This window comes from Enhydra lutris, unplaced genomic scaffold (assembly GCF_002288905.1).
Source record: "Enhydra lutris kenyoni isolate GAN:26980312 unplaced genomic scaffold, ASM228890v2 scaffoldscaffold94, whole genome shotgun sequence".
NCBI classification, from domain to species: domain Eukaryota; kingdom Metazoa; phylum Chordata; class Mammalia; order Carnivora; family Mustelidae; genus Enhydra; species Enhydra lutris.
Window position 1 is genome coordinate 876,348 of NW_019154178.1, and position 22,005 is coordinate 898,352.

The 22,005-nt window shown below is 63.3% G+C and overlaps 1 protein-coding gene across 2 annotated transcripts in view; it reads right to left on the reverse strand.

Annotated features, from left to right (window-relative positions):
• Positions 1–974: 974 nt before the first annotated feature.
• The window catches only part of LOC111138935 (potassium calcium-activated channel subfamily N member 3), a 186,362-nt gene continuing 165,331 nt past the window's right edge, over positions 975–22,005 (reverse strand). The window contains exons 6-10 of one of the 2 annotated variants that reach the window (XM_022490943.1): positions 20,413–20,554; positions 14,336–14,446; positions 6,698–6,825; positions 5,966–6,035; positions 975–1,265 (exon numbers count right to left, since the gene is read on the reverse strand). In XM_022490943.1, coding sequence (XP_022346651.1) covers positions 975–1,265; positions 5,966–6,035; positions 6,698–6,825; positions 14,336–14,446; positions 20,413–20,554 — 742 coding nt within the window. The remainder of the gene's footprint in view (positions 1,266–5,965; positions 6,036–6,697; positions 6,826–14,335; positions 14,447–20,412; positions 20,555–22,005) is intronic. The other variant, XM_022490944.1, reaches the window with a different exon arrangement.

Sequence of the window (22,005 nt, forward strand, 5' to 3'; positions counted from 1 at the left end):
TGCTCCCCTGGAACACAGCAGTTTGGATATAAGGAGAAAATTTGGCACAGGCTGTTATTTTCAGAAGGCTGCTTCTCTCTCCAGAAGCTGGCAAGTGTGGCCGGCATTCGTCTCAAAACCAGCAAGGCTGGTGTGCGTCCAGGCCAGGAGCCTGGGCCGTGTCTGAAGGGGTCCCCGTCTTCAGGGAAGCCCAGAATGTGCCCGATGCCAGCAGACTACCTGAGCTGAAGGCACCCGCACTCGGATTCAAGGCAACTCCACATGCGTCTGGTGCCTGCTGTGTGTGGGACAAGGTGTCAGGTCCCCGTCTCTTCGGGTCGGGCTCAAGCCAGGCCAGGCCTGCGTTGAGTGTAGGGGGTGTGCGTGCACACACTTGTAGACACACAGCAAAATCTGGCTTTTTATTTCTCTCTCTCTCTCTCTTTTTTAGTCTAAATTGGGTTTTATGACTGGTTAAAGTATGGGAGGAAAGAACATCTGTTTCTGCAGGTTGTGGGGCTCTCCCTGCCTTTTGTCGTCCAGAGGCTTTCTGAGACAAAAGGCATGGAGAGGGGTGTGCTCAGGACCCCAGTGGTGAGGGACCCCCGCCCAAGCCTGACACCACCCCCGAGGGACCCTGTCCTGGGCTCCTCCGCCGGCTGCCCTGCTACACCCGCCCCTCCCCCGCCCCTCCCCTGAGACCTGAGATGGAGCGTGGATTTCTGTTCCGCCCCGGCCTTGCAGCCAGGGCGCGCCTGGGGCCCGGTCCTGCCACTTCCTCTTCCTGCTCCCAAGCGGAGGCACCTAAACAGAGATTAGATTTCTGGTTTCAAGGCATATCGAACCAAGCACGCTGAATGGACACGAGTCGGGTAATTAGCTCGGTCTCTCCTCTTGACGGTCCCTGGTCCGGTGGGTCCTGGATGGCAAAGTGACCAGGAGAGAGTTGATTTGCATCTTAAGACCTATGGGTAATGCTTCTGGAGGGGGGTTTTCTAGCAACTGCTTGAGCTCGTGTACGGGGTCGGGAAGGAGGTGGAGCTGACCCCGAGGGGGCTGTCGGAGGGCGGGGGCGTGCGGGTGGCACCCGCAGGGCCCGCCCGGGCCTCGGCGAGGGCGGACAGGAGCTGCTGCTGCTGGCGCAGGGCGTCGGCGATGACCAGGGGCAGGGAGCCGAAGCCCGCGGCCAGGTGCTCCAGCTTGGACTCCAGGCTGCCGATCTGCTTCTCCAGGTCCTCGCTCCGGTCATTGAGCTCCGTGATCAGGTCGTACATGACGCTCTGCATCTGGACGGGGAGACGGGGGACGGGACACCGCGGTCATTGCAGGCGGCCCCGCAGCTGGAGAAAGGACGTGCTCCCAGATCACAGCAGGAGCCACGTCCACACCAGCACGTGCGGCCCGGCCCGCCCACAAGAAGACCCGCATTGGGGCGGGAACGCGGGAGGGCGCGGGGTGGTGGTGGTGGGGGCGTCCCGGGGAAGAAGATGGGCGAGTCTCGCTGGTCCCCGCATCCTTGCAGACCGACCTCTTGGCTCAGAGGCTGCGGGAGCCTCGTGGTCAGGGGGCGCCATGCTGGGCGGTGGACGGCGCGGGGACTTGCCGTGGGCCAGTGCCAGGACGAGACTGGGCCTTGGCTTCCTTATAAAATAGGAGTAACAACGTCACATAGTCATGACGCTATTGCCCATCAGATGCCAGCAGCACGGATGCCGGAAGACACGCCGGACGCGGAGACTCACTGCCGGCCTGGCCTGCAGCCACACGGACCTGCCGTGTGGGGTCGCAGCCCCCCGACTGCCTGGGCCACAAGAGGTCTGCTGTCCTATCTGGGACATCCCGAAGGGCCAGTCCACCCCCAGAGCTCCCGTGAGCCGGCGGAGGCCTTTGTCCATCTGTTGTGGTTCAGACAACCCCCCTACCCTGTCCTGTCTCCTTCATTCCCGAATGGGCCCAGCAGTAACCGTCCCGCCTCACTGCTGTCTCCCCGAGTCCTGGCCCTGCTCCACACGGCACCCCACTCCCGCTCCTGCTAACCCGCTCAGCTTGACCCCTTTTCTCCCACCTTCTGTTGCACGAGCGACAGAACCTCCAGGTTCTGCAGCACCTGGGCTAGGCTGCCGTCACCCTCTGGGAGGGACCCTCCTTCGGGGGACAGGCCTTTGCCGGCCGTGTCACTGATGTGTCTCAAGGGCCTAAAACAGCACCTGGCTTGTGGGAGATGCTCAACTAAGAGACGCACAAACATACAGACACACGCCTGGGGGTGGGGGCTGGCCCTGAAGGAGGTTCTTGGACAAATGGGTGAGCGAGGGAGGCAGGTCTGAGTCCCTTCCACCCCCGGCCCGATGTAGGAATTCCACTGATGGGGACAGACGTGCACAACACGAAGTATTCCCAGGTTCCTAGAAGGTTTCTTAGCATTTACCAAGGAGACTGTGGCTGAAGAGAAGGAAGGAAGAGCCCGGGGGCCCCAACCCAGGACTGCCTGGGAGTGAACCCTGTGGGAGGCCAGGAGGGCGGGAGGGCCCATGGGGGAGTCCCCAGGGCACTGAGACACAAAGGACTCTTTAAAGGAATCCAATGAACTTGCCTTCTGAGAATTATGTCGTAAAACTGGGTCAGAGCAGAGCTGACAGAGGGGGCTCAGGCCCGGGCACCGTTCCCTCCGGCTGCCCGACCACAGATCTGGGAGCCCCAACCGCCCCAGCACAAAGCCCCACTGAGCCCTCCCACATCCCTCAAACCCGGCTCCTTCAATGGCGACCGGGCCACCTGCGCTCCAACCTGTCCCTCCTGCAGGTGCACCCCAGGGCCGTCACCACCCGCAGGTGCACCCCCAAGGCTGTCCCGTGGTCCGATGGCTCCCCCATCAGGCCACTTTCTGGTTATAATCAGCCCCGAGAGCAGTCACCTATGCTTCCCTGTCAGCTAACAAGTGACTGCCCTGCGAACCCTCAGCCCCTGGGTCTCCCACTCCCTGTGGCTGCAGGCCATTGCTCTGTGGCCCCCGCCCCCTCCCAGGTAGTGTGGCCCTCAGGGCTGAGGGTCCCCTGCCGGTCACGTCGCGATCCTATTTGCCCAAAACTCCAAGTTACTCTAAGCCAGATGCAGAAGCCTCTGAAGCCGTGGCCGTGGGGGGAGGGAGGGAGGTGAGAGGGAAAGGCAGAGTTTAAGAAGGTGACAAAGCATGAGGGCTGGAGAGGGGTGGGGACGGGGCCACCACAGAGGTGGGAGGGAGGCAGCCGGGCTGGGGCAGGACGCCCGGGTGGAGACCAGACTCGGCAAGTGCAAGGGCGGCCATCGGATGCACGCGGCTCCCGGGGCGTCCAGGCCACTCCCTCCAGTGCCTGCGCGGGGCCCAGGCCCTGGGTCTCGGCTGCCGGACCTCAGGGCGGCCACTTTGTCCCTTTGGATCCTGGCCTCCTCGTCAGTGCTCATCATGAGAACTACCACTTACAAAAACCTCTGTGTCGTTGACAACGGTCCTCCACAGACACTTCTTACTGGGTCCTCGAGCCTCAGACGCTGGGAATTCTGTTTACGTTCCAGTGAGAGAAACTGCCTCCAGCCCGAAAAGACCCAAGTCCTGCTCACACTGCCACCCTGTGAGGTCACTGTTCCCTCTTGAAAATGGCATCTCGAGCCCGTATACCGTTTTCCTGACCTAGCGAGGACTGAGGAGCAGTGGTGGGAAGGTGGAGGGCCTGGAGGACACAGCACAGACAGAACACAGCCATGTCGCCTGCTCTGCTGCTTGGGGACAAGGTGCGGGGTGGGGGGGGGCGGGGCACGTGGACCCAAATGCACTGAGCTGCAGCCAGGGGCCTGGGTGGTCCCCGGGATGGAACGAGCGGGTGGAGGCAGAGCCCCCCATCTGGGATCACCCCGTCCCCACAGCAGTCCTGCAGAGGCCCCCTTCGCCCTTCCCTACACACCTCTTCTTCTAGGCAATTCACTGCCGATTACTGATGGGGTTTCAGTCCCCATGTGAGTCCCCGAGACCGACTTGGCGAGTGCAAGGGCAGCCGTCAGAGGCACGCTGCTCCCGGGGCGTCCAGCCCGCTGCTCCCGGGGCCGCATCTCTGGGAGGCGCTGTGAGAGGTACTGACGCGATGCCGGCTTGATGTCGGTTTGCCTGATGTTCCCAGGAGAACATCGGCGACAGTGTGTCCTGCCAGGTGAGGGGAGGTGGGAGAGCCGCGCCTTGTGGGAGAAAGTCTGGGGCATGCAGGAGGCTGAGAACTCCGGCCTCGCACTGCCAAAACCGCCGGGTTTGCCCTGCACGGCCCTCCTCCTAGCTGCCGCTGGCTGGTCTGAGTGCGGACCCGTGACCGGGCTGGCCAGTCACCGCATCTCTGAGAGTTCAGAGCTGAGACCACCAGGAGGCCACTGTGTCCTCACCGGGGGCCAGAGCGAGAGCAGGAGTTCTCTGGACGGGGCTCCCGTGTCTGCCCGGGAGACAGAAGCCACAGTGCAGAGGGGTCAGCAGGGACAGACCTGAAGCAGGCTCTTGCACAGGAGAGGAAAGAGAGGGTGAGCCCCTCCCCCAGCGTGGGGGTTGCCTGTGGCCCCTTCTCCGTGGCCCCCCTCGAGTCTGGCCCACTGCTCTGAGGCTCTGGAATGAGGCTTCCTTCTGTCCTTCTAAGAAATGCCTCCATTTGTAAACCTACTTCTGGTGCTTCCTGATACGCGAGACCCTGAGGGCTTCCCACCCACCATCCAGTGTCCCCTGCCGTCCCCCACATCCAGGCTCTAGGGCCCCAGCTCCACGGCAGCAGCCAGCCGTCGGCACACAGGCCCAAGGGCCTCCCGGAGCTGTGCGCCCACGCCGTCCCTGCCCGCAGTCCCCCTGCCTGGCTGGGGAGGCCCTGGCTCGGGCCTGAGCCCGTCACCAAGCAAGGCGCCTGCATGTGGGCTGGTGATGGCAACTGCCTCTTCTTCCACAGGCTGCAAATTTGCCCAGGAGGGTCACCCAGGGAATGGGTTCCATGACGATAACTGACATTGCCGGAATGTTCTGCCATCCTGGCCCTGGGCTGAACGCTTGAAGTACAATCTTTACAGAGAGGCTGTGAGGGGAGGGGCCGTGCTGGGGGAGCGGCAGCCCCAGCTCAGCCCGCGGGGGGTTCCTCCGTTCTTGGTTGCCGTGTTCTCGAGAGGAGAGGCAGGCTTCTTTATGGAGCTCACGGTATTTATGGCCAGTCTGCACCGGAAATGCGGAATGGCCTAAAGGCCATGGGGCGCTGAGTCCTGGGGCTCCCAGGGTTCTCACGTTTGACCCGGCCTTTATGCTCACTGTGGGGGAACCTGCCTCTTGAGAAGTAAAGTAATGCCCTCCCCACCACCAGCCGGGGGCCGGAAAAGCTGGTCTGGAAGGATTAGAGGAGGCAGCAAACTGAACCGCCAGGTGTTACCGCCACGTGCCGGGCAGTGTGGCCCCCATGTCCCCAGGTGGGCCTGGTAGGCTGCGTCCCTGCAAGTCGAGCTCATTCTGGGGCATCGTCATTGCACAGCACGAGAGGAGGGAGCTACAGACAGACCCACGGGCGTGGACAGACCCACAGGTACAGACAGACCCATGGGCACGGACATACCCACCCACAGGCATGGACAGACTCGGGCGCACAGATAGACTCATGGGCATGGACAGACCCATCCATGGATGCGGACAGACCCAAGGGCACAGACAGACCTGTGGGCGTGGACAGACCCACGGGCATGGGCAGGCCCACGGGCATGGACAAACCCACCCACGGGCGCAGACATGCCCACAGGTGTGGGCAGACCCGTGGCCGCACTGTGACCACGGCTGGGTTTCCCGTCAGTAGAACCCCTGGCAGGAACTCAACCCTGGACTGCTTTGCCTAAGGAGGGGCTGTCCTTGCTCTCCCGGCTCGGCACCGCGTGGCTGGGACGCGGCTGGGTCCTTGCAGCCACGGGAGAGAGCCAAGAGCCCGAGAGCACTCTGGGCTCCGCCACTCACCTTGGAGAGGTCCACCAGCGTGTTGGCCTGGTCGCTTAGCTTCCTCTGCTCCATCTTGACGCTCCTCAGTCTGTGGAGAAGAGACGTGAGTGCTGCACCCCTAAGCCCACGACGGCTTAGCCTCACCTACACATTCCACAACTGAACCAATGCACCTGACTCTGGAACGCAGCACGATTCCCAGGGGCCAAGGTCACGATCACAGGGTCTCAGTTACAATCACGGGGCCTCAATCATGGCACGTCAATCACGGGGCTTTGGTCACAATCATGGGGACTCAATCATGGGGCTTCAGTCTTGGTCACGGGGTCTCAGTCTTGGGGCCTTGGTCATGGGTTTCCCGGGTCCCCAGGAAAGTGGATCTTGTCTCCATGCAGTGACTGCTATCCTCACCGCTACTACCAGGCCACCGCCCTGGCTCGGTGCCACTTGAAGCCCCCCGCCCCAGACCACCTTCCTCCCTTCTTCTCCACCCCACGGTCAAGGGCCTCTGTTCTGGAAAGTGTTAACCACAGGTGCCCCCGGGGGCGTGTCAGGGGGTGTCCCCGCAGGCTCGTACCCTTCTCCCCGCCATAGCTGGGCCCTCTGGCTGCAGCCGCCGTAAACAGAGAAACAGAGCGATCTGGGTGCGGCTCACGGCCCCCGGGGCTTGTCGGACACCCTGCACAGGTGTTCCCCGCGCCCCAGGTCAGGAGGTGCTGGGCATGGCCGGCGGGCGCCCCGCCTACTCACTGGTGGATGGCCTGCAGGAACTTGCGCTGGTGCTTCCTGACTTTGGCGTGGTCGATCTTCTTCAGCAGCTTCGTGTGCTTGTAGATGAGCCACGTTTCCCGGAGGACATTGGCCGCTGCGTTCTTGATCTGGGGAGACAAATAAGGCAAGTGGGTCGCAGGTGGTTTCCCGGTTTTGCGCCCTCTGTCTCTGGCTGTGGCTGAGACCGTCGACCTTATAAGGACACAGTTCAGCCCAGATCTGTGGTTCCCTTCCCTGATTCACGAACTCTTAGAAAGGAGGGTCACGGTTCATCTCCTATGACTCCCGTCCTGGACACAGTGGACGGGCCGGAGCTGTTTCCTTCTTAATGACTTCAGACTGGCCCCGGCCCCGGGGGCCGGGCGCCCCGTGGGCGAGCAGAGCCCCAACGCTCCACCTGACATTTCCTCTTACCGCCTGGTGCCTTTCCTGGGTTCAGACACTGAACAGCTTTCCCATCAGCTGGAGATTTTAAAAGGTCTCTTTGAGGAAATGCCTTTCCCACAAATGGAGCGGGAGGCCTCTGCCAGCCCATCGTGTCCTTTTCCAAATGGCCAAAAACATTTACACTGTTTACACTGTAATTTTACACGTAAATGTAATTGGCTTAAAACTGACACCATTTCAAAGCAGCGTCTGAAACTCAGTGAAGATCCTTGGCTGTGAAGCCAGCGGCGCGTCCTCGCCAAGCTGGGCTCCTCGTGGGCGCGGCCGCCACGCACTCCGATCCGTGGGGCTGCCATCTGCTGACGTGGACACCGCTGATGCCACCGGCTCTCCCCGGAGCCGGGACGCATCGATGACATCCAGACGGCAGGGAACAAAATTTTAATCCAAACACAGACAGTAACAAGCGCAAGAGGAAACAAGTTATACGGCTTCGTGAGGAAAGGCTCCCCTTCCTGTGAGCCGTGCAGACAGGCCAGGCCCACAGGCCGGGGCTGCGGGTCCGTCACTCTGCCGGAAGAAACTGAGGCAGCAGACAGGGAAGATCTTCACGAAGCCAGGGAGCCCGGGGCTTCTCCTTCCAACCGACACAGCAGATGGGACCTTGCGAGGGTGCTGGGGCGTGCAGGAAGGCCTGGGCGGCACGGTTGTCCAGGCCGGTCACTTCTGTGTATACGTTTTAAAAATTTATTACTGCGGCTGGATTATACTTTTCCCTGGCGCTGAAGTGATGTTTTTGAAAGAATAGCTCAGTCTTCTCCGAAATGTCTAAGTGACTTAAACACAGCTTTCGTGTTCAGTAGAATCCACTGTGAAAATGGTTTTCGATGACTTCATTGCCCACTTCTGGTGCTTCCTCGCCTGAAAGGAAGCAGGTGGTGGGGAGCGGACACCAGAGACAGGGAGCGCCCCGGCGAGCATCGGACGCGGGGTCTGTCCAGGCCCGAGTGGACAGGAGCCTCCTGGACAAGGGAGGGGTGCGTGGGAGGCCCCCCGGCCCCGGCTCTCTCTGTAGACCGCGTACCTCCGCCAACTTCTCCTGATGGGTGAATTCTTCACTTTTCCTGGGTGCTTAGGTTCCAGGACAGGCGTCACAGAAAAACGGGAGAAAAAGCCTGTCTTGGTGGCGAGGACAACGGCAGAGCCCCCGCTCCCCACGCATCCTGCCCAGGAGGCCGGCCGAGCCAGGAGCACCGGGGTGGACGGCCGTGGACACTCGCGTGGGTGTTGCTGGGGAGCGGCTGGAGCGGCAAAGCCACGGCGGTGACCCCGTTCTTCCAGTCACTGAACAAAGGCTTCACCCTATCAGGTGGGCCAAGCGGAGCCTCACCCTCAGGTGCGCAGGAGGCCCCCAGGAGGCAGGGATGGGGACACGGACGCGGGCCTGGCACAAGTCTGAGTGCCTCCCGCGCATGGGGGTTGCTCCCCACAAACCCGCCGGTCCCTGGGACGACCCCCATTTTATGGAGGAGCAAAGCGAGATGCAGACGGACACCGCAAGCCTGCGCTGACCCGAACCAAGCATGCACGGGCTCCGGCGGCGTCACCGAGCCCAGAGCCCAGCCAGGAGGAGGGCGCGCGGCGGAGACCGTCGCCGGGGCCAGAGTCACCGGGCCGGCTGACGGCGAGGCGCGCACAGGGGCCACAAGGGCCGGGGCCACGACGAACAGAAGGTTCCCGCACGCTCTGAAGAGTGACCCGCCGAGAGGCCCGCCCTCCGCAGCACCGTTTCCTGTTTCCCAGGATTAAGGAACTGGAGACACATCAGCCTTTTCTTTCACCCCTCGGAGCCCCCGCGGGGCCGTGTCACGGAGCCGGCAGCCCGGGCCCCCCACTCTCTTCGGCCCGCGCGAGGCCAGGAGGTCACGGCCCGCCGGGGCGGCAGCATCGTGGGCGGGAACGGGAGGCCCGAGTGCTCGGGAAAGCAGCCTTAAAGGACGGCCTCGGTGCAGACTCTGAAGCTGACTGACAGCAAACAGCCTGGCACAAGGCTAAGGAAATCAATGCCCCGAGAGAAACAGACACAAGCTTCTAAGGGCGCCGAGCCCCCCCCACCGACCAACCAGAAATGCCGCAGCCAAGTCTGCGGCTGACGACCTTGACCATCAGGGGAAAGAGCAGCTGAGGTCGTGTGTCCCTCCTGGGATCCACTGAGCGCCTGTGGGGGCTCGGCACCCTCTCAGCGCTCCTGGCGGGCAGGGGCACCCAAGCTACTCCTGGGGCCGGGGTCCAGGGGCCGCGCAGGGCTGAGGGAGGCCGGCTGCCGTCCGACGGTCCTGCCTGCACATGGGAGCTGGCTCTTCTGTTCCCCAAACACGTACTCACGCGAGCTGACTGCTTGCCAGGGTGCACGCATTCTAGACCCGAACCGGGTGCGCGTCCCCTCTGAGGGCGGCTGGAGCCCGGGCTTGGGGACCTTCATGCAAGGCTGGGCCCGGCGCAGGGAGGTGGCATGAGCGGTGGTAGCGGCTGCCCACCCTGAGCACTCACGGTGCCCCAGGCTGTGTCCAGCGCCTCATCAGCCCCCAGAGAACCCGCACAAGGGGCTGTGCCCCCTTCCCATCCTGCCACTCAGCCTCCCTGAGACTCAGTTCACTTCCTCAGTCCTTCCCACAGCAAGGAGCACCGAGCACGCAGACCCGGCTCTGAGGAGGGAGCACTCGGCTCTCGGGGGCTCACCGTCTGGCCAGGCTGTCCGTGACCTCTGGGGTCAGGTAGTAAGTATCATGACTGAGAGCTTCGGGCGAAGAGACAGCACACAGCAGTGACCACACGGGGACCCTCTGCGCACAGAGACTGGCCATGGGCTCTTCCACTCCCGGCAGCTCCACGGGTGTCCTCCCGCCACGGGATGGGAGCTTCCTCCCCACCCCCCACCCCAGCCAGAGAAAATGCTCTGTTCCCTGAGCTCCTGACCCGAGGCTTACTCAGGCCACCCTCCCAGCTGCAGGAGGACATGAGACAGCCTAGAACGGACACTTCTAGAAACCTCAGGGACACCTCCCCATGAGCCTCCAGGGAAGAAAGCTCCCTGGGGTGAGGCTGGGGAGGGGAGAGAACGCAGAACAGGCCTGGCAAGTGGGGGTGACAGAAGTGGGTTCAAGGAGCCCCTGGGTCGGGTTTAGGTGACCCGAAAGCTGGTGAGCGTCATGTCCGAGAACCTGTGGATCAGTCCTCCTTCAACACTTGACTGAAGGCGTTGGTGAGGGACAGGACTGGGGAGGGGGCCTTGCTCTGTGAGCTCGCCTCGACCCCCAGAGACCTCCCGCGGCTTCCCTTACCCTCTCCGCTCCCACCCTCTCTCCAGCCTGTCCAGCCCTGTCCCGTGCCCCCTCTCAGGCTTCTCTGCTTGCTGGTCTCAGGCTCAGAACTGGGCTGGGCCATGTGGCTGGTGGGAGCTTGGGGCCGGGAGCGAGGAGGGCAGGAGGGCGGTGTTTTTGCCATGGGACGTGGGGTTCGGAGCTCCCTGCCCTGCACAGCAGGGTGACCGCTGGCGCTCAGCTGTGCATTGCCATCGGCACGGTGCTCTGGGGGTTAGCTGCCCAGCCGGCTCTTCGCCCCAGCAGGCCTGGGACCCCAACCCCCACGCCATGTCCCCAGGAACCCACTGCTCTGGAAAACCCACGGGGTTGGGGCTGGAGGCCACATGCCGGCCGCCCCAGCTGGGGTCCGGCTGCGAGCCTCGTCCCCTGGACTCCTTCCGGCTCAGCAGCTGTGTCTGCAGGACTCTCTGTAAAGTCAGCCTGTCCCAAACCTGTCTGGGACAGGGCTCTGTGACCGAGGTGTTTTACAGGCCCTTTCTGGGGGGTTAGTACTGACAGCTGATCTGTCAACTACTTGATAAATTCTTAAGAGATTAAGACCTGTGAGGAGAAAACCGTTGAATTATCCGGCTAGAAGAAAAGGCGTTTCAGCAGGATTGTGATAAAACTTTTGCATCTGCTTGTAATCAAAGAAAAGGTTCCTTTAGCGTGAATCGGTAGGTCCGGGGGGTTACTAAGGTCCTGAACAGGGTGGTGACATGCTCATCGCTGAGCCTGGGAGCCTCAGAGGGGCCCGCAGGGAAGCAAAGAGCAGGACGATTGGGGTCAGGGAGGCTTGGGAAGGGGGAGGCAGCGACACCTGGAGCAGAGTTGAGTGTGCTGGGTAGTGGGCCTGGAGCAGCGAGGTGGAAGCAGACCAGGGAGCTGCTTGGCCCCAGGGACCAGGGCAGAGAAGAGTCCCAGGTGCTGTTGGGCGCCCAGGCCTGGAGACCGGGGGAGTCGGGAGAAGGAACTAGCGAAGGGAAGACGGGAGTTCGGTTTTGGTCTTACTCATTGACCTCGTGGGGAAATGCACGTCGGTAAAGTTCAGGAAACCCCACCGCAGGGGAAGGGCACGCAGTGTTCGGCCAGCGGTGCACTGTGGACCTGCCCGAGGTCCCGCGGGGACAGTCGACACGGCAAACAGAACATCTCCCGTCTGTGCCGCAGCGGAAGCCACGCGTCCGTGGGCAGCCTGCCCGCTGGTTAGAAGAGCGGGTGTGCTCTGAGGGCAAGAACCGCCTGGTGCCCATCTGGGTGTCCCCGGAGCAGAGGGTGGTGTCCAGCCGGTGATCCGATGATGGGCATGGCTAGTTCCATAAAACGGAGACACGGGCACACGCAGCCTCGTGTGGGGGAAAGTGGGGAGCTGGAACCCTTCTTCCAGCCTCTCTGTGCGGCCTTTACCTGTTATCTACCAGCCCGAAGGGCAGCCAGAAATGATAGTCTGGGAACGGCAGTGGCAGCGACCCTGGGAGGTCAGCACGGGAAGGTCTGGTCGCCCTAAGTGCCGGATCTCATGCCTCCAGAGTCAACCAGCTACACAAGTGGCGAGAAGGCCGTGGGCTCAGGAGAACCAGGGCCTGAGCTCCTCCCCGGTGCCCCCAGCCGGCCCTGCCCCCTCCTCGCTCACACAGGAGTGACTCTCAGGGCCGCCGTGAGGCTGGTGCTGGGACAGCAAGCCTGGCAGGACACGTAAGCTAGAACCGTCTGCCTATTTTTAGGACTAATAAATCACAATTCTTCTCTCTCTCTGTTTGCTTAGGTGTTTGAAGAATTAGGTTTGCCTGTGTTTGTCGTAATAGATGGCTTTTATCTGTGGGACGCACAAGTGACCCGCCCTCGAGAAGGTTTCTGATTATGTCCGGGCCACCGCCAGCCCCGGGGAGCAGGGGAGCGGCGGGCAGGGCTTGCCAAGTTCACCGGCACCTTCCTTCCAGCAGGGTTTTGGCGAGGAGCCTCTGGAAGCCCCAGGCCGGCCGGTGCCGCCGGCTCCAAGAGCCCTGGCTCTGCAGCAGCTGCCCCTTCGTGGTGCTGGCCCCCCCGGGAGAAGATTCTAGACATTAAAGGGACGTTTCAGTGGACTGAAGTGTCCTCAGAAAAGCGCGATGGGTTCAGTTCAAAGGCACCTGCGCTGGTGGATGGGCCCCACGTGTGTGCTGATTTGGTTTTCAGCCCCACTTTTCAAAACTGAGTGGCCTTGAGGAGGATTTACAGAATCACTTCTGAAGGATGGGATCCGCGGCCATGGCGTGGTCCTTCCGCAGTGGGGCGTGGGCGGACTGTCCGCTTTCCCGCCGGGCGAAGGAGCGGGCTCTCCTTGGCTGGGCTCCCCCTCCCGTCTGACCCGCGGGGCGAGACACGAGGGAGCGTGGGCGGCACGAAGCACCGGGGCAGGGCCGATGTCCTGAAGCGGACCAGAATGCGCGGACCGCGCCACTGGCTCCCTGCTCTGAGGAAGGTGCTGCAGGCACAAGCACCTGCTCGCACCCCTGCCTCCCCCCATCACCCCTGCACGGCGGGCCAGTCACACATAACGCGCTCTGCGCCGAGCCGGACTCATGTGCATATTGTGGGGCCTAAGGGAATCCCTGGGCCACCGGCTTCCGGGTGAGGCCCACCCAGGAAGCCACGGAACAGCCCCGCGCCGGGCCATCTGGATGTGACGTTTGCTCCTGCTGTACCTCCGACACGCTGGGCCCCAGCTGGACCCGGCTGGACCAGGCTGGATGTCGGCTGGGACCTGGGCCCCTGCACAGCTGGGAGCCTCCTTGAAGGATCCGATACGTGGAACCGAAGACCCGACACTCAGCCCCGCGGGGAGCTCTGCTGAGAAGCGCAGAGGCTGAGGCCATGGCGCTGGCCTCCCGGACTCCCTTCTCACCCCACCTCCGACTCTGCTGCCCATGCTGCTTTCCCGGCTGTGGCGGCCACACACGGTGTCCTATCTGACATTCAAAAAACCCAGACCGGCTCCTGCTCGCTCGGGGGTCCCCTCACCCACTCCAGTCCTGAACCTGGAGGACGGGTCACAGCGGCCCAGCCCCCCGCACGGGCTCCGATGCTCGTCTCAGAAAGAGGAGTTTTGCACGACATCCTCTAGCTGACCTCTGTCCGGCCTGCAGCTCTAGAGAATTCTCCATCGACCCGGTCGTTACGGAACACACCCTGCCCTTCTCATCCGGCTGTTGTCCTGGAAGGACCGGTTTCTGTCCCTTCTCGGACAGTCCAGCCGTGGCAGACTTTCAGCTCCCATCCCCCGCTCCTGTGCGTCCTCAACCACAAGGGAGAAGCTTTGCCCGGAAGCCCCCAAGGGGGACCGGAGGACACTTCGATGAATGTCATTTAGAACGGGGGCTCTGCTGGGATGAGCGTCTTTAAAGATTTTTTTAAAAACAATTGGATTTAGATACAATATCGTTTCTAACACTCTACCGCCCTCTAAGTCAGAGGAGGACAAGACTCTTTATCTTGGGGTCGCAAGTTCGAGCCCCACATTCGATGTAGAGAGGAGTTAAATAAATACACTTAAAAAACAAACAAAAGAGAGACAGGACTCCATGACCCTTCCTAACGCCGTCTCCCGCCGGGTGACTGGTTCCCGGCCGTTAGCGGAGGCTGTGGACACGCCACCAGACGTGCGATTCCATTGTCAGGAAAACCTTTAGGTGGTCCAAACCGCGTGGTGATTTGGTGGGAGACGGGAGCCCGGAATGCGACACGGCACGCCCCCTGCGTGGAAGCCATTCGCAGGTGTCTGGGCCCTGACGCCCGGCCCAGTGGAGAGGCGCGGCCCTGACCGGCAGCGCGCAGCCGTCTCCTGCACAGCGGCCGGAGGCCCCGACGAGGCGCGCCCAGCGGTGCTTACCCGTTTGGTGAGCTGCGTGTCCATCATGAAGTTGTGCACGTGCTTCTCGGCCTTGGTGAGCTCCAGCTTGCGGGCCACGACGGCCACCACCAGGGCAGTGCAGCCCGCACCCTGTGGGGGGCAGAAGCGGGGAGAGCACGTGATGGCGCGGCCGCAGGTGGAGGACTGTGCCCCCCGCCTGCTGCCGGGCCCACCGTGGGCTTCCAGGAGCGTGGGGGTGCTTGGAGTCTCTGGCCGGTCGGGCCCGGACTGCCGTGCCCGAGGAGGAGCCTGACCTGCTCCCAGCTGAGCCTCTGGGCTGACCTCTTCGGAGGCCCCAGCTGGACCCGCTGCTAGTGGCGGGGGTGGGTGGGGACTTAGGGTTAGGGGAATTAAACAGCAGACATTCACGGGGGCAAAGGATCCTGACACCAGGTCCCGTCTCCCTCCTGCTCGTCCAGGCCCACCACCGGCTCCAGATAAGGGGGCCAGGAAGACAGAAGGCCGTGCTGACACCACAGTCCGGAGACAGAGCTCCAGCCATGCACCCCACACTGTACCCCACACCGCACCCCACACCGCACCCACACCGCACCCACACCGCACCCACACCACCACCCCACACCGCACCCCACACCGTACCCCACACCGCACCCCACACCGTACCCCACACCGCACCCCACACCGCACCCCACACCGCACCCACACCGCACCCCACACCGCACCCACACCGCACCCCACACCGCACCCCGGGCTGCACCCCTGGGGGAACAGGGTTGGCGTGAGTATGCGAGCTCTGGGACGGGGCTTGCTCTGCACTTGGCTGTGACCTGAGGACCTTCCAGGACACTCGCCGCAGACACTGTGGGAACACACAGCTCCCGCCCAGACCCTGGTTCGGGGGAGCCTGCCGCAGCCCTCAGGACGTTCCCCCCCCACCACGTTCTCATCCTGCAGGGCACACGGGGTCCCACAGAACCCCCTCCGTGGGCCCTCAGGACACTAGCCTGACTGCCCCAGACATGAGCCGAGCGCCCGTCCTGGACCCCACCGCCCGTGAGCTCAGGCCCAGAGGTCCCCCCAACACTCATCCCTTTGCAGGGGCAGCAGTCAGTCCTGCCCTCTGTCACCCTTGCCTCACCCCTGCCCTGCCTCTGCCCTCTCCCTGCCCCCCCCTGCTGTGCCCCTGACCTTACCTTGCTCTGCCCCTACTTCGCCCCTGCCCCACAGCTGCCATGCCTCGCCCCTGCCCTTGCCCCTGCCCTGCTCCTGCTCAGCCCTGCACACTGGCCTGGACTGCTCTGCCCTCCCTCATGGGAAGAGAGGAAAGACTGACCGTCTAGAGGCCAAACTTGGACTGTGGTTACTGCGAGCCTGGCTTAGCCCGTGGAGGTCCCGGGACGCAAGGGCTTCGTCCATGACATTTCCCGCTCATCGGTCTCGCAGACGTCAGCCAACCAGACCTCAGCCTACCAGAAGGGCTTAGCAACCCACCCAGACGCACGTTTTCAAAGGAACACGGTCTGCCCTGGGGGAGAGCGGGTGGCGGCAGGTGAGGCTGGCCGGTGTGAGCTCCGGCTGAAGGGGGCACGCCCTCCCCCCAGCTCCTGAGCCAGCCCTCCGAATGATCTCCCGCTTCCCGGTACTGGGGTCCACCACCCACTCCCAGCACAGCAAGCTGGAAAGGACTGCGTCCGTGTCAGCAGCCCCTCTCTGCCCTCTGCCTTCTTGCTTGCTTGGGGACAGCTGTGTTTTCCTGGCATCTGCGTCTCGCGGAAAACCAGGCCCAACTCTCAGGAGATCTGCATGGGGACACTGGACAGCCTGGGCCGTAGCTGTCACTGACTTTGGCCTCCGAAAGCAGCACATGGCTTAGAGGCCCTGTTCCGCGGGAAGGGGAGCACTCCACTCCCCTCAACCAGATGGAGGACGGTCCCTCTCCCCCGTGTGGAGTTCCAAGCCCGAACAGAGGGACGCATCGTAGTGTTAAAAATGAGGTGTCTCCCTCGCCTCCCCGGGGCCAGGAAAGCAGAGCTCACTTCAGTCGCCCCTACAAGCCGGCCCCCACTCGTCACGCCGCTCTGGGGACCCCATCAAATGAGCAGTCACGCACCAGCCTGGACCTCCAGGGTCCGGGAGAGGGTCCCTGGCCCCCGCCGTGGCTCCCAGCCCAGCCGGCGAGTGCAGGGGGCCTCTAACTGGAAGCCGGTGTTTTAACGAAGGAACCACCTATTTTGTACGATTAAGATAAATTTCTGCATGGAGACGGGAGGGTGGACAGGATTATGTTTCCAATTTCCTTCGACTTAAAGATGCCAAGACTCCCTCTTGGCTAATTCTCTGGGGGGCACTGGGTTCTTAACCGTAAAGTCTAACCTGAACAGATACAAGGAATACTCTCAACTTTATTTTTCTTTTAGAAAATCCATCGGCTGGATGTAATTTGAGAAGTCGCCCACAATGAAGCCTCACTTGGTCATTTCCATTAAGAAGCGACTTTGCGAAGACGGGGTCAGACCTGGGCAACCTCCAGCAAGCGGTGAGTGGCCACAGTCAGATTGCAGGTCCTCTGCACAGTGTGTGAGAGAGACGGGGAGACGGGAGCAGGGAGGGGTACAGGGAGCGCACTGGAGCAGACACCAGACAGGGGACACTCCAGCTGGGCTGGAGCCGGGGAGGAGGGAAAGGCTGGGTGACAGGGTTGAGCCAGGAAGGCAGGAGGAACAGGGAAGCAGGAGCTGAGTCAGAGGGTAATGGTCCAGGGGCGCCTGGCGGCTCTGCTGGTTGAATAGCTTGATTTTGGCTCAGGTCCTGATCTCAGGTGGTGAGACCGAGCCCCAGCCGGGCTCCGCGCTCCCCGGGAGTCTGCTGGAGACTCTCTGCTTCCCTCTCTCACTAAAATAAATAAATAAGTCTTCAAAAAAGAAAAAAGAAGGTCATGTCCATTTTGGCTCTCTGCTGGGTACGTTACCGGAGCCCGCCCCTCCTCCTGAGCTCTCTTGTAAGTGGTCTGTTGGTCACCTGCGTTCCTCGGGGTCAGGGGGACCCCTGTGGGGAGGGTGCGTCCCGGCCTGGGGAGGCTGTAGGAGCCTGGCACACAGGCCTTGGCGCGCTCCTGCCAGCCGGCGCAGGACAGAGGAGGGTAAGCAGCTACTGGCATGACTTCCATGACTCGGACGTTTGCCTTCAAATGTGCCCAGTCCTGAGTCACAGTCCACAGCAGCTGGGCTCCTGGGTCTCCTCTGGCCAGGACGGGCGGGGTGCCCCTAGACCAGGTTCTCCGAGAGCAGGAGCATGGGGGTGGGTGGAGGAAGGAGTGGCCTCTGTAGGCATGATCCTCCCCACCAGTCCTCCCTCCTCTCCAGCATCCGAGATGGGGCCTGGGTTTCACGCAGGATTCTGTTTCTCCCACAGGCTCCACGTAAGGACTGGTCTGAAAGCAGTTGTTTCAGGGAGAAGCTGGTCTTCTCACCCTGCCTGGAAGCACACGTCCTGCTGAGCCTCCGAACAGCGACTCAGACCCTGCCCCCACGTTCCCTTTGCAGCCCAGAGAGCATCTCTCCTGAGGCGGTGGTGGGGGGCGGCAGGTAGGGGGCTTGGGCTCCCCCCGCACACAGCCAGCAGCTCTTGTCTGTTTGTCCCCAGCTCAGGGAGGGTCCGTGGAGCGGGTGCGGCTTAGCCGTCCTGACATGGGGCTCCCAGCAGGTGGTCCTGGAGACCCCATGAGCCCCCAGATGCGGAGCAGGAAAACCTCCACGCCGGCCGAAGGGTGTGGCCACGTCCCGCTCTGGAGGCTGAGTATCGACAGCTTTCTCTGTCGCCGACGTCATGACATTCTTCCGGGAAAGATGCGTGTTTTGACCAATCGGCTTCTGTGGCCGAAACCCCTCGGACACACCAGGTCTGGGCCAACAACGTCAGGTCGCTCAGACGATCCCAACCCCTGCCTAATGGTGGATAATTACACCGTTTCTGGGACCGCCGGGAGAAAACAATGATTAAGATATTTACAGCTCCGCACACAGATCCTTCCCTCCCCGCGGGCGGCCGAGCCGGCCGCGGTGTCCATGGCAACCGCGCGGGGAGCCCTACCTGGAGTGCGGGCTTGGCTGTGAGCTCGAGGGGCGGCGGCGGGAGGCGGGGGAGGGGGCGGGGGGAGGGCGGCTCCCCGAAACCCAGGCAAGAATGACTCAGCGAGAAGAGTCGCGTTTGTTAGAAAAATGCCACCAGGGGCGCTGCCTTCAGCTCAAGTCACGGACCTGGGGTCCTGGGATCGAGCCCCTCATCCGGCTCCCTGCTCCGCGGGAAGCCTGCTTCTCCCTCTCCCACTCCCCCTGCTTGTGTTCCCTCTCGCTGTGTCCCTCTCTGTCAAATAAATAGATAAAATCTTGAAAGAAAGAGAGAGAGAGGGAGGGAGGAAGACAGACGCCACCAGGTTCTTCATTGGGGCCGCCCCGAGGGGGTCGTGCACCCAGATGTGGGCGAAAACCCCGACAGTGAACATGCGGCCCCTGAAAACGGAGAGGTGAGGCGCGCATTTTAGGCGAAAGAGAAGACGAGGGCCTGTGCTGTGTTCCTAGCGCGCGAGGGGTAGGCCTCTCCGGGTGCGTCCTCTCGCTGTGGCCACGGCTCATGCCGGGAGAACAGCCCCGGCCACCGGGGGAGCAGGTGCAAACCCGGAGCTGGGACCGCCCCAGGGAGCAGGGGTGGGGCCGGTCCCGCCTGCCCGAGGCTCTGTCGGAGCACAGGCCCAGAGGCCAGAGACGGAGCAGACTCGGGGGCACAGCTCGGAGCCGAGGGGTTGTGCTCCCCGCGGGGCTCATCCGCTGTCCGGCCTGAGAGCCGCCCCAGCCACAGAGCCTGCCCGGGAGCCGCTGAGACAGGCGGACTTTGGCCTCGGGGCGGCATTTCACGACTTTCTGGAAGGGTCATTGCCCGGTTCCTGGTGGCTGCTGGAGCCCTGCCAGACAGGCCGCTCCTGACGCTCCTGACGCCAGAAGCCTTTGTGCTGAGGCCTTCCGCCCGCCCAACGCGACCCGGCCCCACCGCCCACCGCTTGGCTGCTGTTCCCGCCCCACTGGCTTCATGGGGGACCGTCAGGGGGCAGACAGCACAGCTGTGTCCCAGCAGGAGACGGCAGGGCTGGGCCTTCCTGCTGCGGCCCCGACCCTAGGGCCTCCTCGGCTCTGAGGGGCCCACACTCCGGCCTTGTCCCTGAGGTCAGTGCCAGAAGGGCCCCAGGCTGCAGGGGTAGGGTGGGGGACAAGCCCCCCAAGGTAGAATTTAGTGCCCTTTTTGCTGCGGAAAGGAACGGTTCCCTCCCCGAGGGAAAACCTGAGGGGCACCAACAGCAAAGACTTTCACCCAAGTGTACGGGTGGTGGAGGGACTCCCCTGGGGGGACTGTGACACCCACGGGGTACCTAGAGCTGAGCGGAGGGCCTGTGAGCCCCCACACCCTACCCCAGCCACCCCTGGCTTCACCGAGGACGTTCCCCTCTGGGCCTCGGGGTCCCCAGGGGGGTGGCTGTCGTACGGACAGCAAGGCCCAGCCTTGTGTCATCGGGCCGGCGCAGGAGAGGCGGTGGGCGCGGCCGCCCGTGGCTCCTCGCTGGAGACGGCGTTGGTGCCCACCCTCACCGCCAGGCAGCCCGTCGGGAGCACAGGGCAGGCCTTCGTCCCTGCTCTACCAGCAGCTCCAGGCCCAGGGCCCTGCTCATCACCCCTGCAGGGACGTGCAGCTTAGCTTTCTCAGACCTAAGTCTGTGGGGCCCCAGGGCAGGAGGGGACGGGCCAGTGCAAGCCCTGAGGCTAACTGTGAGGCGCTTACACGGGGGGGGGGAGGGGATGTGGGGGTGCAGGGTTAGACAGGCCAGTGTTGCCTAGCCCGTCCTGGGGGGCCCTGAAGAGGCCATTAACTATCCAGACCCGGGGAGGATTCCTGTTTTAGGAAAGGAAGGCACACCCGGGAGAAGCACCTGCTCTCCCCACCGCGCGGTGCGAGCGTGCGGAACCTGCCGGCGACCCCGTGAGCTGCCGGGAAGGCTCTGGCCTGTGCAGCCCGGCAGGGAGCGGGAGCCGGGTGGGGGAGGTACTCACCATGATGCCGGTGAGCAGACAGACGCCTTTCCCACAGTACGTGTGGGGCACCATGTCCCCATAGCCGATGGACAGGAAGGTGATGGAGATGAGCCACATGGCGCCCAGGAAGTTACTGGTCACGTCCTGCTGGTCATGGTACCTGCCGAGGGAGAGACAGGGCTCAGTGGACGGAACCGCAGGCCCTGGGGTAGCGGCTGTGGGCGCACCCGGACTGGGAAGGAATCAGGTCTTTGCCAAGGTGGAGACGGCAGGTGCCAGGGACTGAAGGCGCCACGACTCTGCCCACCCAGTGCCTGATGCGGCCCGGGCCCCCGCCCACCGCCGGCTCGCCCCAGAGGAGCTCCACGCCGCGGACGCCCTCTCAGGGAAAGGCGTCTGTCTGCCCACCGGCATCGTGGTGAGCACCTCCCCCACCCGGCTCCCGCTCCCTGCCGGGCTGCACAGGCCAGAGCCTCTCCGCACTGCTCAAACAGCTCTGGGTGAAATCGTGCGGGAATAAAGTTCTTTTCCTAGCGACCGCCTGAGTGTGCGTAGATGTGACTGATCACAAATCACAGTCCCCAGAACGGAGAATGTAAAAAATAAGTCACCAACACCTCTAGCAGTTTCCTGTAAGAATGCTGAGGGATCCCAGAGAGGGGGCACCTGCCCAGGGCGGAGAGGGAGGCTGTCGCCGTGGGGGCTCTTGGGCCGTTTGTGGGGGCGCTGGCATCTCCCTGCCGAGCTGGACGGGGCTCTGGGCTGCCCGCCTGGGGAGGTGCCCACCGGAACGGTACTGCCCCCGTTCACTGCCCAGGGTGTCCTTTCCCTGCCTCCTCTCACCCCAGACACCTAGCCCGCTGAGTGCTAGGCTCCGTGCCAATGCCGCCATACAGAGACCCTGCTGCCATCCAGATACAGCCCCTGCCCCTGGGGCTCGCAGCGCGGGGAGGGCTGGCGAGGAGGCAGACATGCGCAGAAGCGGGTGGGCAAGGCACCTCTCCAGGAGGAAAGGGCAGCGCCCTCGATGCGCTCGCGGGCAGGCTGGGCAGCCTAGATGGGGGCCGGTTGCCAGGCAGCTGGGAGGTGGGGTCTCAGGCAGAGGGAACGCCCTGGTGAAAGCCTGGGGCTGGGCTTGCGTGTGGCAGGTGGGCGGGTTGGCCCCCTGGGGCGGAAGGGCAGATGAAGGTGGGTCCCTTCTCTGAATGTTTGCCAACAGGATCCGCCCGACCCCACACCACAGAGGGGAGGCGGCCACGCGCGAAGCAGGCGACAGTCTTCTCGCCCACCAGCCGCACCGATTCCAGGGCGAGCACTGGCGATGGGCTGTCCGGCCCCAGCCCAGCGCCTGGACCAGCAAGCAGAGACGTGCGCTTTAGCCTTCCGAAGCCGTCCGCGCGGGGCCTGCACGTCCCGGTCTCCAGGACGCCCACCCGCCCTCTGGCTGCCGCCCCACCTGCGCGTGCCCGTCACGCCCCGCAGGAGTGGTACCAGCTGGTGCTGCCACCTGGATCCCCAGGACAGAGGGTGCCCTGCTCCGTGCCAGGTGCCACCCCTCCCCTCCCCTCGGCCCCTGTCCCTTCCATTCCTGTGCGCTGCTCTGGGGCGGGG